Genomic DNA, 16,280 nt, shown 5'->3' with positions numbered 1-16,280 from the left:
TTTAACTTGTATCGACCGGGAGATTAAAATGAAAGCCAATGTTTTCTGAAGACTTAACTAGTTATAGAAATTTTGATTTTAGTCTAGCAGAAGTGCGCTTACATAGACTTTTCCCGTTCCTCTCTGGGGCATATAAAGACAGGTGACAAATTAAAGGCAAAAAAAAGCCCTGAATAAATCAGTTGACAACCAATGAAAACAGATGCCTCTACACAGGTGCACTGCATGACACAATTAACATCCAATCATAATCTATGGCATGTATACTAATGCTAAACAGGCCCACTTTATTCTGATTTTGTATCAAGATGACAAGCGGAAAAGAATTTGACAGTTTTTTATTTTATTTTGTTAACGCAAAAAACACATTTGAAAGACATTTGAGGAGAAAAGCTTGAGGGAAACACTTGTTTGCACACTTCTGCTGAGAAAATAATCATATTATGTAATTAGGGAGAGAAACATCTCACAACACAGAACAGATTATATGGTTATAAAGCAAACTGAATTCAATATAAAATCCAAATGAATGAGCTGTAAACTGAAGATTACCATGTAAAAATAAATGTTTTATATCACTAAAAAAATCTTTAAAATATAGCACCAATCAATTTGCCACTTGTTAGTTAGCCCCTCTGTCACAGCCTGAATATAAATTTAAACAAAGTCAGCAAAATATCGGTTCAGTGTGTTCTTGCTGTAGATTCAGTAAAGACCGCAGTTTCAGTTTCAAACCTGGAAACTGAAACGTTTGACTGAGTCCAGTACAAAAGCCATGTTTCAAGATGAGCATATGACCATTTGCAAGGGATTTTTAGAGAAAAAACTCAAGATTAGTAGTTTTTAAGCACCAAACGAACAAGCAAGACCAAAACCAAGTACAAATGATTTATCTGAAACTAGGAGAGCCTCCATATTAACTACAACTGAGAATAAATTAATTTTTTAATATCAGTTTGTTTCATAGTGACGTAATACATTTTCAGATGAGCTTAACAAACTGTGAACCAAATATCCAAATCTGTACAAATTTCAGAATATGTTGTACAGTATGCATCTGAGTCAACATGTAAACAGAATGCTAAAAAACAAACATACGCAACAATATGCAGGAAGCGCGAACATACAAATAGACACACTTATCCCTTCAAAATATTTTATAATATTGTAAACATGGAAAAACATGCTTTGGCAGGTTTCCCATGAGAATCCTTGTGTAATACATGTCTGATGTCACTTACATCAAGTGGTACTTGTCCAGTGTCCAATGAACTAATAAAACATAGGTTGATTAAACATTAAAAACATATATATGGATGTGTCTGACCCATTGTGTAGTTAATGTTATCACTGAAAACATGTTGTGCACTCACAAACAGCTTTGCCTTCCCAAACCAGAATTTGGTCAGTGTACAGACTGTACCTTAAAATGAGCATATTCCTGCTTATTAACTTATAAAATTAAATTAATTCGATCATGATCGCATCTTCCTTTGTGGTTAGCCTAAATGGGATTCAGATATGGCTGCAGTTGAGCCCTCATGCTGTGCACACACCGAGCTTTTTTCTCCATGATTTCCTCCAGCTTGAGGATGTATTCTCCAAATGCCTGTAAGACAATGATTGCCAAGACTGAGAACAAAGAGTGTAAAATTCATAAAAACAAATGAAGTGGACTTAATTGAGGTAAAAAAAAATTGTTGATTTGATTCATTCTGACCATATCAGGTTGCTGACACAGAAGCTTCCCCTCTTTACGACATAAAGCCTCCATCTCTTTTAGCTGCTCCCAGTGGGCCTCGACTATACACCACCTACAATTAGATAGGGTTAGAAAAAGTGTAGAAATCATTTGTGATTACTATATTACGATGAACACACACAAGAATTGTTCACTGTTATGACTGTAAAATTTAAATGTGTGAACCAGATTTTCAGTATCATTTATTTTTGGATGATTAGATTAACGAAAGAGTGAGAGTTCTGGCACTTACTTGACATGGTCTGAGTCGTCCAGTGTAAACAGAGGGATGGTGGGGCTAATTTGCTGATTGCTCATTCTTCCTTGACCATTTGACTCTGCAGGATTGTTTTGTTGAAGTGAAATGTTTGACTTGCTGGAGTGGTTTGAATGTTCCACGAGGGGCTGGTTTGGCACAATGTCTAAATGGCCTGAGACCATTTCTAATTGTGGTGTTGTAATGGCAGATAACGTTTTTTTGTGCTCATTAAGTACATATTCTGGTTGCATTTGTGTAGCATTTGTCATCAGATTGTGTAAACTAGCTGAAGCAGTGTTCCCAACATGTTGGACAGAGGGAGACATGGCAGAAGTTTGCATAGAAGCACATGTAGAGGGTCTAAGTGGAGATCCAGGGGCTTTGCTGCCAAGAGCTGGTGTTATTTGGAGTTTCTGACTGCTGTCTCGGTCCTGGAGAGAGGACGGCATGTCAGATGATGTAGGAGGACAGCGAGTCTTTCCTTGTGGCGGCTCCAAAAGAGACAGGCGAAATTCTCCGTCTTCATCCTCTCCAATTTTTTTCACACTTGTGGGTGAGGTGCTGCTGTTGTCCCCTTGGAGGAACGAGACTGTGGCAGCCTGTTGGTCCACTTGAAGCAGGGAGATGCTAAGGGGATCCATGAAAGAGCTAAAAGAATCTGCATAAGTCTCCTGTCGAGGTAAAACAGACATTTTCCCTTTGATGTCTGGAGTGTAAGATAGATTTCTAGATAGCTTGTCAAGGGGCTCAGAAGGTGTTTTCCATCCAATCTGCGAATTAGAAGAAGTGAGAGGTAACAAAGTTGACTGAGCATGAGAAAAATGTCTTCTACTGGCATTAGCAGCAAACCATGGTTCCGTCTCACTGCTATCGCTGCTTGATGGCACTGCCTCTGGGGTATTTTGCAATGGTAGAGGGATGGTGTTGGCAGTGCACTGAGCACACTTCAGGTCAAGAGATACATGACTGAGTTTGTCTGGGGTCAAGAATGTGCTGGTACGTTCGCAGACTGGGGAGAGGGGTCGTTCTGCAGGAGATCGCTGATGGGGTGACTCAAAAGCAGGGTGATTAAAGAGGCTGTTGCTATCACTGTTGCTGTGGGCAGACGCTAAACTGTCAGCTGCTCCTTGCTCAGTACTCCACCCTCCATCAGCTAGGACATCTGAGGCATCCAGTCCCTCTACTCGCACTTCTTTTGAATCACAGATGTAAGACAGCTGTGCCTCTGCATGTGTTGGTATTGCACCTGTCATCCTATTTGCTGGCTTTCTCTCAGTTGTTGGCAGCCACGCATACCTCCTTTCTCCCCCTTCCATCCAAGCTGGCGTCCTGTCGTCCATCCTTAGTCTTGTTTCACCGGTTGCCTCCACCGACCTCCTGTTCTCACTTTCAGCCCTGCCTCGTCCAAATTGTCCCTCCCAAGATACCCTCCAGTCTACACCAACACCACCACTGTGACTATGAGCATCCTCGTTATCGTTGTTATTGTAGACTGCAGAGGTTTCAGTCTGTAAGTGAATCTCACCACTGGGAGAGGGCTGCTGTGCTCTATTACCATCAACCTCAACCTTGGCTGCATGTGCATTTAAAACCTCCTCCAAACCAGGGCCCATACAAGCAGAAACTGAAAAGTGAGATGTGTGTCGGAGAGAAGATGGAGAAACAGAAGATGAGAGAGATTGCTGAGTAGAGGAAGCAAAAGATGTAGAGGGTGAGAAGAGATGGGCAGATGAAGAAGTGGATGAGGGTATAAACTGCTGCAACTGCTCGTGATACCGTCTTAGATGCTTCGTCCTTTCCTTATCACGATCATCAGCCTTTTGCAAATCTCTTACCCTTAGTTTTTCTACTCCACTACTTGTGGCAATACTGTTTTCTACTTGTCTTTTTATTTCTATCCATTCTCTTTCTTCCCTTTTTCCCCCTTTCAAAGTGTTTTGATGGTTCTTGTTTTCTCTGTTGTAGAATCCAGATGAGGAATTACTGCTGTAGGCTGCTTCATCTTTTTGCATCTCCCTGGAGTGAACTTGCTTTTCTATTGGTTGTCCAAACACTGGTCCTGTCCTCGCACGTAGCTCACTAACAGAGCGACTGCCAGTATCTGCATATCTTTTATTTTCTATCCTCCTACCGTCTATTTGGCCTGCTCCCTTACTCTCTTGCCTCTTATCATCCATTCTCAGCCAACCTCCAACTGGTGTGACATGTTCAAGACCGATCCCTTTTCTGGGACTTGGATTTGTTTCCTTCCCAGATCTGCTGTTCTTTGGCGTAGAGCAGAGAATTGTGCTCCCTACAGGCAATCTTGTAGTAGGTGTCATAAGCCCAAAATCCTCGTTGTTTCTCCCTAATTTTGGCTTTTTAGGGGGGCTTTTCCCTCGGATGCCGGAACTACTGCCACTGCTACTGCTGCTGTTGTTGGTAGACAGGTTATGTTTGGGGGAGGGTGCTGTCTTGCCTCTTCTTCTTCCTCTTATTCCTTCGTGTCCCCTCAACTCCTTCACTCTACAAGCAATAAAGTATGCAGTCAGTGATCATTGCCACCATGGCCAGAGATGAAATGGAGTGGGAGCGAGATTAAAAAAGAAAAAACTTTCCCTAAGTCATATAAATGAAAGCAAGAGGGGCTTAGCATTTTGAGCAACTTCATTCCACTATACCTACTCTCACACATACAATCACAGAACACTTACCGATCAGCATATCTCAGTGTATTAAGTGTGTGTTCAGTAGCTGTGTGACCAGGTGAAATGTTGGCAATCATGCATGTCATTGAATCACCAACAAAGGAGTCTCTCAAAACCTGGAATGAGAATGAAGTAGTTCACTGTGAAAACACATTGGAGTTGCAGATTAAAGTAGACAATCAAGAAAATCAGCAATGATAATCATGCATACTTGTACAATGTGTTACATCAGTCTTACTACCTGAGTCAGTTTGCTTTGTCTGAAAGGTGTGTGCGATTGCTCTTGATCAAGGGACCGGATACATTCTTTAAGCTGAGAAAAAAGATATTAGAAAGGGCACACATTCATAAATATCTTTGACCTGAGACCTCTGAGTGTGTGAACATGTATCTGTAGAGCTTACAGCCAAAAGACTCTGGTTGATCTCAGCTCCCTCCATACGACTCTGCCTGTCTGGTTCTTTGGCATCTGACGCCCTCTCACTTCCTGCCAGGTCCACAAACCACATCCTACAAGCAAACACGCTTCTTAGTTCATTTTACACCATATTGGTCTTATTTGATCTAGATATCAATCAGTCTAGTGTCTCTTGGAGAAAAGACACAAAGTTCGTACATCAAGACACACTGGATGTCACTCACCTGCCAGTTATCTGCTGGTTTTGGTCTCTTAGCTGAATCTGAAGCAAAGCATGAGAACGAGAGGAGAGTGGATTGATACCACTCATCCCCTGTGTTCGCTCCTCTGAGCCCTGTGAAATCACCTTTGTAAGAGATACAGGAAAAGGGACAGAAGGGTGAGAAAGATGGAAATGTTAAGATATGTTTAAAAAACTTGTGCAACAAGCATAACTCCAAACAAGAAAAATGCTAGAATTTGTTATTTCCTAAAGTTTTTCTGTTAAGTGATATTTCAAGGATTTAAAATACTTCAAAGTCTGCTGGTACATCTATGAGGACAGTAGCTGATGTGAGGTGCTTGATACAGTTAATAAAAGATTTGAAGTTGTACTCAACTGAATACTCAGCACATGAAAGCACAATACATTTGTTTTAGTAAATAACAATATGAGAAACAATTGAAACCAATGACGATGATGTGGTGTATCCTTAGCCTACTGATTGAAGTGCATCCCCCTGCATGTAGCCCTTGATGTCATGGTCTTCCTTTGTTTCCTGTCTGCCTCTATAGCATCCTATTCAATAAACTAATATTAGTGATGATGATAGTTTTTGTGCTCTACCAATAAGTGTTGCAATTTAGATGTCTTTTTTTGGAATTTAAGTCTTTGTACTAACGTGTTCTAAAGGTCAAGGGATTCTTCAGAACACCAGCTCTGGACAACACAAGAGGGGCAGGTTTTAAGGAAAGGGTCGAACCTCCAGCAGCGAGCTGACCGAGTCCACTCTGACATCACGCAGCCCCATAATGTGAACTACTTTCTGTCCATCCTCCCTGGCAAATAACCTGCAGTGGGATGAGAGAATAAGAGAGAAATTAAGAGAGAGAAGAAGTAGTAGTACTTTGACAATATATCCAAATATTAAAGACAGATAACATTAATTTTTTTGATGATGTGACTAAAACATAAATGATGCCTAAAGGAAAACCTAAAGGACACAAGTTGATTTTAAAAATATATTTTATAAAATTCTGTACAATCAGGTACATAGCAAATGCTAACTTATGGTGATGTAATCATTTGCTATTTAGTCATCTTTCTTTCTCTCTTTCCGTAGTGCAAGCTCCATCTAAAAAATTCAGAAGCTCTTTCAACACAATACAACCAAACACAACAAAAACACAAACACAGACCTTTTCCTGTGGTCCAGCAAGTCATACAGTTGACCACAGTAGATCTCAAAGAAGCTGACATACACCTGCAGGGAAGAATGAGTACGTCTGGTGGCCAGGTGAGCAAAAATGTCCCGAACTGCCAGAGCATACAAGCCTGGTCTCCTGGGAGATGAACCCAACATTGTGTGAGTCTTCCCTGCACCTGTCTGGCCGTATGCAAAGCAGGTGGCCTTGCCCCTGTTGACACACACAAGACAAATACAGATGCATTTGGAAGACAAAGATTGAAACACAGAGCAAAAAAGCAAGTGGCCAGGCTCCAACATGGACTTATATGCACAGAAAAACTGGTGTGGTGACAAAATATACAACTCTGTAAGTGCAATTACATCAATGCTAACCTACCCACTGAGCATGTGCAGCACCAGAGGATATGCTGTTCTGCGATACACCTCCTCATTGGAGCTCTCCTCTCCAAAAACCTGGTCATAGTAGAATCTGTGCTGTAGGGACAAAAAAGACCAAATGACAAGGGTTGGATTAAACAAATCTGAGCATACTGACAACGTGACCTTTAAGTAAAAATCTGCCTTAGAATTCCAGTGCTGCAATTCATGTTACATTACAGTGATTTATCATCAAGCCTTCTCTGTGCATCTACCTGCAGTATGTATTGTGTGAGATCCACGGATTCCTTGCTTTCATGCACAGTAACACACTCTCCACCTGGAGTCGTCACAACATCTGCATCTCCTCTTCTGTTCTCTGCACGTGTCAGAGGTCTTTTTCTCACACATACGCTAATCCGCTGCTTTCCTGTATGCCTGATACACACACATCGCAATAGAAATGAGAATAGTTAAGCAGGAAACAATGCTCACATGCAAACTATATAATGTAAAGAGCATGTCAAATATTTTAAAAGCCATCTCCCGGTGCAGGTGTTTTTGCACCATTTGGAGGCAGGTAGTGAGGACAATACAAAGCACCGCTACTCACTTTTTGTTGAGAGCATGAGGAGAACTCAGCGGCAGTCCATAGTTGTAGCCGGCTGTTCTCTTTGCTTCATAAATAGGAGTTGGCTTGGCCATGTGTCCAATAACTTCATTACTGCCCATTTTTGTGTAGGAATTTTGCCTCCTAGAGATTACTTTTCTGTCTTTGTGTCCAAATGGATTGTTGTTAAATGTTTTTGATGTCACTGTTTCAACACTGTTTTTTGGTTGGCGAAATGACGGTAATCTGGTGTCACAGCTGTACATGGAAATCCCTCTTGTGATGTCCGGCTTGGTGTTTTCACCCTTAAGACAATCAGATGGACGATGATGCACATCTGGCTTGTAGTAGTTGTTCCCATGGCAGCCACATATCATAGCTCTTCCACCTTCAGGCTGGAACTGCACAGGTATGGCTGATTCTTTTCCCTGGTCTGGCTTATTGCTTCTATTGTGACTTGCACTGACATCAACAGTGTTTACAGGATGAGAAAATTGCTCCTGATGATCAGTGGTTTCATTACTGAAATCAAGTCGCCTGCGAACACATGACGGTCTGGTGAAAGTGGTTGAATTCAGTTCTCTCATAGCAGCTCTGCCTTCATCCTCATCCTCACTTACATCTTCATAAGGATTTCCACAGCCATCATGACTAAAGCTACTATCCACTACAGCGCAGCCTTCATCACTTCCATCAACATTGTAATCATAATCGTCACCATCATCATATCCAAGACTGTCCAGGTCAACAGTTTTGACCAGTTGGACCAGATTAAAAAGTCGAGTCCTGTCCTGCATAGTGCGGATTCCCAGGAGGGGGTAGTCCTCCATGGTCAGCGCTGAAAGGTGGGATGCACGACAAACACCCACTGAGGTAAACCTGACGGACGGGAGAGAGAGAAAGGAACAAATAGTCTTACAGAACAACACTGGGCAAGTGTAAGTTTGGATGTCCTGTGGATGAGTGTACCTACCTCGCATAGTGATGCTGTAGTCCAACCGCTCTCAGACACTCATACAGGCAAAGTGTCATTTTCTCCTCTTCCTTTATTTTACTCCACTAACCCTGGGAGTGGCAGACATGTGACTTTAGACAAGATGTGCCTAAACTGCAAACTGCAGGTTGCTGCAACCAAAGTACGTTTCTTAAGACAGCATACCCTTGCCGTTTTCCCTCCCTCAGCGATCTCTGTCACAGAACTATGGCCAATGGTCGGTCACTGTGTCATTACTAGCACACTGCTCTGTTGTGGTGCTAAGTGAAGCGCAGGACACCGGTATGATGCTGAAATCTGACACTAGGTCAGGATAGAGCCACTGCAGCACAGTGCAGTCGTCACACATTTCAGTATAGTTGCAAATACGATAAATATAGCAGGCACAGGCAAGCAACTGTTGCGTCCTTGGTTTCTATAGTAGATTAGATGGCAGCTGCAATAGTAGTGCCATACAGCATGCGTGAGACTCTACTAAAATGTATAGCACAGCTTTCCCTGCATTGAGCAACATCAATTGATCATAGAGATTTTGTAACTTACCAGTACTAAAATGATAAGAAGTGAATGTTTTTTTAATTGCCCTCTCGTTTATTCAGGCATAAGAGACGTTTATACTCATCAAATGGTCAGAAATAACAGGGAAATGCATATAGTTCTATCAATTAAGGTAACAGATTAATTACTTGTATTGTGTATTGACAGATTATATCTGTGATGAGTGTTTATGAAACATTACACTGCTTTACATTGTACCACTCAGAGCAATGTCCTAACAGATCCATATTCTCTGCAGGCTGAGCCACAGTCCCTGCACTGAATCCATGTGGGGATTTAGTGAACTGACTCAATATACAGAAAGAGTTCAGTTTGTATTTATGGCTGCACAGCATAAAGTAAAGAGGAAGTGTGGCGGTGACACCTGTCCATATGTCAGAACTGACTCACACTCCAAAATGAACAAAAAGTTGCCATGGGTTTTTAATTACTGCCAAACGTACTGAACAAAATCACCATATGCACACTTTGTTAAGCTAGCAGACAGTTTTATGTATTAACCGGCTAACTGTAACTGCAATCTATTTTTCTGAAAGATACAATAAACTTACCAGATTGACTCCAGACTTTTGTTTAGCATTAGAATACAACTGAGAGAACACGAGAAAGGGAAAAACTGAACTGACCAGTTGCATTAATTTTTCACAAAGTTGCTAGCTTGAGTGGTATCACTATTTCCGTACACAGAGTTGGTCTCCATGGCGACAGCGACAGTTCAGGAAGAGCGCCGTGTTTTCCCGGTTCGGTCCACTCAGCCTCTCAGGAGTTAAAATGTTCGCAGACTAAAAGCTGAATGTAAGAAGCACAGCCGGTCAAATTACGCTCAGTTCAGCATGACAGAGAGAGATAATCCGTCAGAGGGCTTAATGGCCACCAACAAACCCACTAAGACAAAAAGCCTCCTCAGACTAAACCATTAAGACATTTACCCCAGTGGCTTTACAGCAAACTGAATGGAGAGCTGCACAAACTAATACTGGCAAACGTTAATTTGCTGAGTTTATTAGTATCATGTAAATTGCTAACATTTTTTTCTCTAAGGAATTAATTTAACCCCTCATAAAATTTGCTATATATTACAGTTTTGTCTTTAGATAGATGGATGGATAGATAGATAGATAGATAGATAGATAGATAGATAGATAGATAGATAGATAGATAGATAGATAGATAGATAGATAGATAGATAGATAGATAGATAGATAGATAGATAGATAGATAGATAGATAGATAGATAGATAGGTAGATTGTTGTCATCCTGACACATGGTGGCCTTAGCCCAGCCCAGTAGTCATCAGAGTTTAACCTGATAATTATGTGATTTTCAAATGAATTTCATTAATTTATATGGTTTTATTTCCTAATGCAAAATCCACAGCTCCTTTTATTTCCATCTGTTACATTCAAGAGGTTGTTATCCCAAAGCTATGGATCAACTATAGACTGTATATGGTCAGATCAGAGACTTTACAAGGAAAATGCTTTTTAAACCTTAATTTAGGGCAAAGTACAAACATTTCAAGAGGTGTATTTTTAAAAAAAACATATTTGATTATTCTAAACATACCATTTCTATGTTATGGTACCCACTGAAAGTTCAGTTATGACTCTCTGTCCCTCTCAGTCTGGTTGACCTCAGGGAACTGCTTGGTGGAGATGCTGAGGTGGCTGCTGAGTAGGGACACCTGTTGTATAAAGAATTTGGTGTGATTCAGTGCCTTTCTGGCATTGTTACTCTGGTCTGAATCTGTGGCATAAACGCCCCTCTCATTTGAATAGAAAAGATGGAAATGAGAGGTATGAAATAAATGTGGCATGGTGACATTAAAGTCCCTTCAAATATGTAAAAGTAGACCTTTGCCTGCTTAAATTATTTGATTAATTTTCTCTATGTATTGCCTACTTATTTATTTCTGGATTTCTTTATAGCCATATTTATTTTTTTATAATTACATGATTTTCAAGTCATTGCAGAGGAAAATGAATATAAAATGTGAGACAATCATACCTTAGTGAGGGCATTCAGCTAAACCAGTGGGTCTCAGAGTTTATGTCATTTATGATAATTCACAGAATTAGAATCATATAAAGGTAAACATTTGTTTTCATACATTTAATAGAAATTTGAGTGGGCAGCCCTTTAAATTGTCCAGGACAAGAGATGCAGGTGCTGGTGAGGGGACACAGTTCATCTTTAGTCCCACAACAGAATGAACCCAATAAATGGCTTAAATATTAGTAATCACACCAAACCTTCTGCCCAGACAAAACATAGTGTTACACTGAGCAGTGCTTTGGATCCACAGGCTGACTTCACAGAAACTGTATGAAATATGATTTGAGTTCTTTCCTTTACAGTAGGTGTTATTGATGGTGATAATTGTTTTTTTTAATAAAAAAAATAGATCCCTCTATATGGAGTTGTCAGTATCATCTCAAACATCTCTATTCAAAGCTTCCCTTTCTTTGTTTAAATGTGTTTTGTTGTTGTTTTCTTTCTGATCTTATCTACCAATGACGCCATATAACTCAATACCCAAAATATATAACTAATAATAATCAGAACAAATCTGTAGACAGAAAAAAAATACCCCCCCCCCCCCCCACACACACACACACGCACTTTAGCTTAATGATATCTAACTACAGGAATATTCAATAAAACAGTAAAATGTGTTTTTATTGCTACCTGACTGTCTGATGTCATATTTCGCAGGTCACATTAATAAACACCTAGACACAAAAATATACAATTGCTGCAAATATCCTGCTGATATTGTGAAATTGAGAATCTCCATTATGAAACACTTTACATGACATAAAAAATTGGACTTTAACGAGTAGAAATATAAGATCCCAACGTTATTGAACAGCGATGACAGGTGAAAAGATCTATAATAATAATGTTTTTTTAACCACCGTTGCTTCTGACAAACAAAAACAAGTAACTAATTTAGATGCGACTATGTCCGTCTATAACGTCACTCCGTTCCGTGTTTGGTTTCACTGGGGACAACATTGGATGTAACACACAACACTGGCTCTTCCTCAAACCCAATGGAACCAGCGGTTTTCTTGATACCTCTCAGTTTAGGTAACATTTTGTAATTTCATACACATCCAGATTGTTAGACTGCCTCGTTAGAGGCAGATAAAGCGATGTTTCTGTGTCGTTTTAGAGAAATAAATCTCACGTCCCGCTGCTAACATGTAGCCGAATTATCATCTCCAGCAACCAGTTCCCACTTAGAAGAGAAGCATCCAGTGAGAACATCTTGCAGGACGACCAGCTGCAGGAGTTAGAGGTGACATACTGAGTCACAGATGCAACCAGACTACATTAAAGGTATGCTGAATTAATTTTTAGATTGCTTAGTTAAGAGTAGAGCTAAGTTATAGAGGAAGTATTGCTTATTAGTGACTCATGATGCGTTTATAAAGGTTAAGCAACGTTATGTGGCAATTTCCAATCCCTTAAGAATATGTTGTACTTGAAAAAAATGCCTGTTTTTAATGTCAAGTTGTACAGTGGAAAACAAACTGACCGTATAGACAAAATTCTGTGTAAACCAGCGTATCCCTAGAGAAAATGAATATTATTTGCACCTCATGAATTCTGAACTAATCTAGACAATAGTGAGATTGTGTTTGGGGGCTACATGAAACAGTTTCTGATGGAGATACTAAAGTGTTTGTTGTTTGTCTTTCTCTCGCAATCTCTCTATGACACACTTGCTCCTTGTAAATCTCAATCACACTCAATTTTTTAGATTATTATTCATTGAACATGTCATCTGTTTGCTTAGTTTAAAAGATGAAAGGACAGAAGCTGAAGCATTTGCAGCATCAAATGTAGTCTTTCAATCAGTATATAACCGACACTGATGAATCAGAATGAGCTTTATTAGCCAAATATGTACATACAAGGCATTTGACACCACACCCCTTTGCTGTCAAAGTAAAAAAAACCATACATTTCTAGAAAGTCAACAAAAAAATAAAGAAGCAAAAAATGCATACAAAAATAAAGAAAAAATAGGTATTTCACTGCTATGAACAACTTGTAAAAATGTCAAAATTAACCAAAGCGTTTGTGCAAATTATGCAGATTCTGATGCTGCAGGAATAAGTACAGTTATTAACAATAAGTACAGTGTTATGGACACATAACATACATAAAGTAGATGGAAGATAGTACAGTGAAGTACAAGATAATGTTACTTGAATGAAAATATCACAATTATGTAAAATTCAGTATATACAGTGGTCCAGGGTTGGAGAATCAGGGTTTGGAGTTGCAGTGGTTGCTCAATGTTTAACTCCATCACAGTGATAGAGCGTATAACCGACTGTCTGCAGCTCAGTTTCATAGGATAAAATGGTGATCAGCTATTCATTAATTTCAACTTAGCAAATATCTTACTCTATATTTGGATGGTATAGTAATCAGATAATTCTGTTAATTTCAAAACACAGAATCAAGTTTTAAAAGCCAGGAAATGAACGCAAGTGGACAAACACAGTGCTTTTCGTGTCATGTGGATTAAATCTTAGAGCTCCTTGCTTGTGTTGTATCTACTCTCAGATGTACATAGCCTTGGATAAAAGCATCTGCGAAATAAAATTGTAAATTGTAGAGCTCTACACCAAACTAGTAATTGCTATTGTGTGTATTTTTTGCTAGTAATCATGTTCTCAACAATAGAATTACTTTTATAAACTTTCTTTCTTTACTACCAGAAACTCTGCAGTAAGAAGCAATCAGCATGTCCTCTGAGGAGGAGACTTCTCAGACGTCCTCTTCTTCCATGTCTCCTCCTCCCTCCTGCTCTTCCCCCACCGCCCATTTCATCGGTAAGAAGGAGGACATTGTCAAGGCCGGCCGTGTGACCAAGCTGGTGAACCGATGCAGGGATGTGCTGGTCCTGTACCACCAGGGGCAGCTTCATGCAATGGACATGCGCTGTTACCGTAAGCGCCGAGTGTGTGGGAGTCATTTGTGTTGGCATAACATACTAAGTGTGGAATGTACTTTCTGCAGTGGCTTGTCACATGTTTGAAACACTGGTATGTATAATCCCACTTGTTTTCTCACTGACAGATGCAGGTGGTGCACTGCAACATGGAGACATAGAGGTGAGTTTTCCTCTACTTTATTGCAATAAATTTCATATATGTCAAGCACTGTTTGAATCATAATCACTGTAAAAAGACATGCACATGTCAAATACTTATCAGTATGCTTCTTGTTCAAGCATTCACATTTTCTTGTAATATTGCAATAGCCACTGCTTTAGTTCTATCTTACTCCTCTAATCACCTTCTTGCTGTGTCACTGTTAGGAGTTTAATGGGAGACTGTGCATCGTGTGTCCGTGGCACAAGTACAAGATCACACTAGAGGAAGGGGAAGGGCTTTACCAAGCTGTGGATGATCCTACTACAAAACCCCTGAGGACTTACTGGCGCTCCAAAGGCATCAAACAGAGGATTCATAAGGTCACGGAGGTCAACGGGGATGTATATGTAACTCTGAATGACTCCAGCGAGGCCATTGAGTCGGACACCTACCAGACTGAGAGATTTAGGACTGGCTCACTCACTGCCCAACCTAAACCCTGGAAATAACTGGAGACTCAAGGATGCTTCAGGCAAACAATCAACAATACTTGAATGATTCAGGGACAATTTTGGAAGGTCTTTGTCTTGGCAAAATCTAAATAGTTGAGAATAAGTTTATTTCAAAACGATGACTGAGATAAAGATAAAAAGAAAGAAGAAGATGATAAACTGTTGTTAATTGTTAATAGAATGTCTTTGAGGTTTGGTTTTGTTGATCCGAATGAAGGTGTCAGCTCAGACATTGGGAAATTGTGATATATGCCTAATGTAATTACATTTTATTGACCAAACAATGAGTTGATTGTTAAGAAAATTATTGGACAATGTAGCAGTTACATGCGGCTCCAGTTAGACTTTACAACAAAACATTAGATGAACTTGTACAAAAGGATGTATTGTTATAGATTAAGTTACCTAACAATAAAAAGAAGTCAAAGTAACTCTACCTCAGTCAGCAACAGTGGTAAAATACTGGTTTCACATTAGTACATTGATAAATATTCTACATAATTACTTTCAAAAAAAAGTAATGTCAAATAATGTCTTTTTTTTATAACTAATTTTATTAATTTAACAAATTTTATTCACAGTTGCACATGTACAAAACAACAACCCAAACAGGTGGAACAGGGCTGGAAACAGCAATAAAATAAAAAATATATAAATTAATGAATATATTTAAAGAGCGAGAGAGAGAGAGAAAATAGAAAACAAAATGAAAAGTACAAAAACACACACACTTAAAACTTTTTTAAAAGGACTGATGATTCAAATAGCACTGCCAGCAGCACACAGGTTACATGCAAACACATTTAAACAATCCATCAAATGTTTAAACCCCTTCAGACCTGATTTTTTTTCCTGCTGAGCAAAAAAAATGTATCCAGTTGCTTTTCCTCTTCTCCGATGTAGAAATGCAGGGGAGGAAAAAGACATTTTTGCCAAGTTACTTTTTTCTTACTATTTTTACATGTTTGTTACAATCGACGCCACGACTGAATGGGCATGAAATGTCATTAAAACTCAAGAAAAACAGGATACATTTTTAACATTTGGAAGTGGATGCCTGCATGTGTGTCCGTGTCTGTGTGCAGGTCTGAACATGAACAGCTTTACATGTAGGTGATTTGGGGTGACATAAAATCAAGACATCGGTGTTGAGGTCTTTGTCAGTTCAATATCATGAATGCATTGCTGAACTTTTTAACATAGTAGGCTACATGTAGCAGCTAATCACACAAACAGCTGGAACAGACTTGTGGATACTGTTGTTCGTTCACTCATTTTTGATGAGGGGCCTCAAAGCACTTTCTGTGGTACACAAAGCACAGGTGCATGTTGCATTTTTTCCCGTGCAGTAGGGCCTCTTACATCAAGTGGCCTCTCCCTTGTCGTTATAGTTAGGTCTGTTGTCAACCATGTCAAACTGCGCTTTAAAAAAAAAAAAGAACCATCATAATTTTACATTTATATATATATATATATGTGTGTGTGTGTATGTGTGTGTGTATCAAATCCTGTAATTCAGGGGTCACCAACCTTTTTGAACCTGAGAGCAACTTCAAGGGTACTGAGTAGTACGAAGGGTGCCTTGTTTGATACAAACTTCCTCAATAGCAAACTTGT

At 39.6% G+C, this 16,280-nt stretch overlaps 2 protein-coding genes across 5 annotated transcripts; one reads left to right on the top strand and one right to left on the bottom strand.

Annotated features, from left to right (window-relative positions):
- Positions 1–321: 321 nt before the first annotated feature.
- Positions 322–9,813, bottom strand: LOC111576623 (uncharacterized). 2 transcript variants are annotated; one of them, XM_035953823.2, is made up of 14 exons: positions 9,585–9,813; positions 8,455–8,546; positions 7,485–8,360; positions 7,147–7,309; positions 6,891–6,988; positions 6,504–6,722; positions 6,068–6,155; positions 5,330–5,451; positions 5,092–5,197; positions 4,929–5,000; positions 4,694–4,803; positions 1,995–4,505; positions 1,721–1,814; positions 322–1,609 (listed from the first exon to the last, which is right to left on the bottom strand). In XM_035953823.2, the coding sequence occupies exons 2-14, from the start codon at positions 8,511–8,513 to the stop codon at positions 1,505–1,507; spliced, it is 4,623 nt and encodes a 1,540-aa protein (XP_035809716.2). In that variant the 5' UTR covers positions 8,514–8,546; positions 9,585–9,813; the 3' UTR covers positions 322–1,504. The 2 variants fall into 2 exon arrangements, with proteins under 2 accessions (XP_035809716.2, XP_035809717.2); XM_035953824.2 differs by lacking the exon at positions 9,585–9,813 and adding an exon at positions 8,641–8,739.
- A 2,226-nt stretch (positions 9,814–12,039) lies between these two features.
- Positions 12,040–15,099, top strand: LOC111576648 (Rieske domain-containing protein). 3 transcript variants are annotated; one of them, XM_023282418.3, is made up of 5 exons: positions 12,040–12,127; positions 12,266–12,379; positions 13,774–14,004; positions 14,135–14,169; positions 14,376–15,099. In XM_023282418.3, the coding sequence occupies exons 3-5, from the start codon at positions 13,800–13,802 to the stop codon at positions 14,658–14,660; spliced, it is 525 nt and encodes a 174-aa protein (XP_023138186.1). In that variant the 5' UTR covers positions 12,040–12,127; positions 12,266–12,379; positions 13,774–13,799; the 3' UTR covers positions 14,661–15,099. The 3 variants fall into 3 exon arrangements, with proteins under 3 accessions (XP_023138186.1, XP_054867099.1, XP_054867100.1); XM_055011125.1 differs by having other exon boundaries at positions 12,083–12,127; positions 12,213–12,379; XM_055011124.1 differs by having other exon boundaries at positions 12,074–12,379.
- The last annotated feature ends 1,181 nt before the right edge of the window (positions 15,100–16,280 follow it).

The sequence above is a fragment of the Amphiprion ocellaris genome, chromosome 6, assembly GCF_022539595.1.
Source record: "Amphiprion ocellaris isolate individual 3 ecotype Okinawa chromosome 6, ASM2253959v1, whole genome shotgun sequence".
Lineage (NCBI taxonomy): Eukaryota > Metazoa > Chordata > Actinopteri > Pomacentridae > Amphiprion > Amphiprion ocellaris.
Note: the sequence above shows the minus strand (reverse complement) of the source record. Positions and strands in the feature narration are given on the sequence as shown.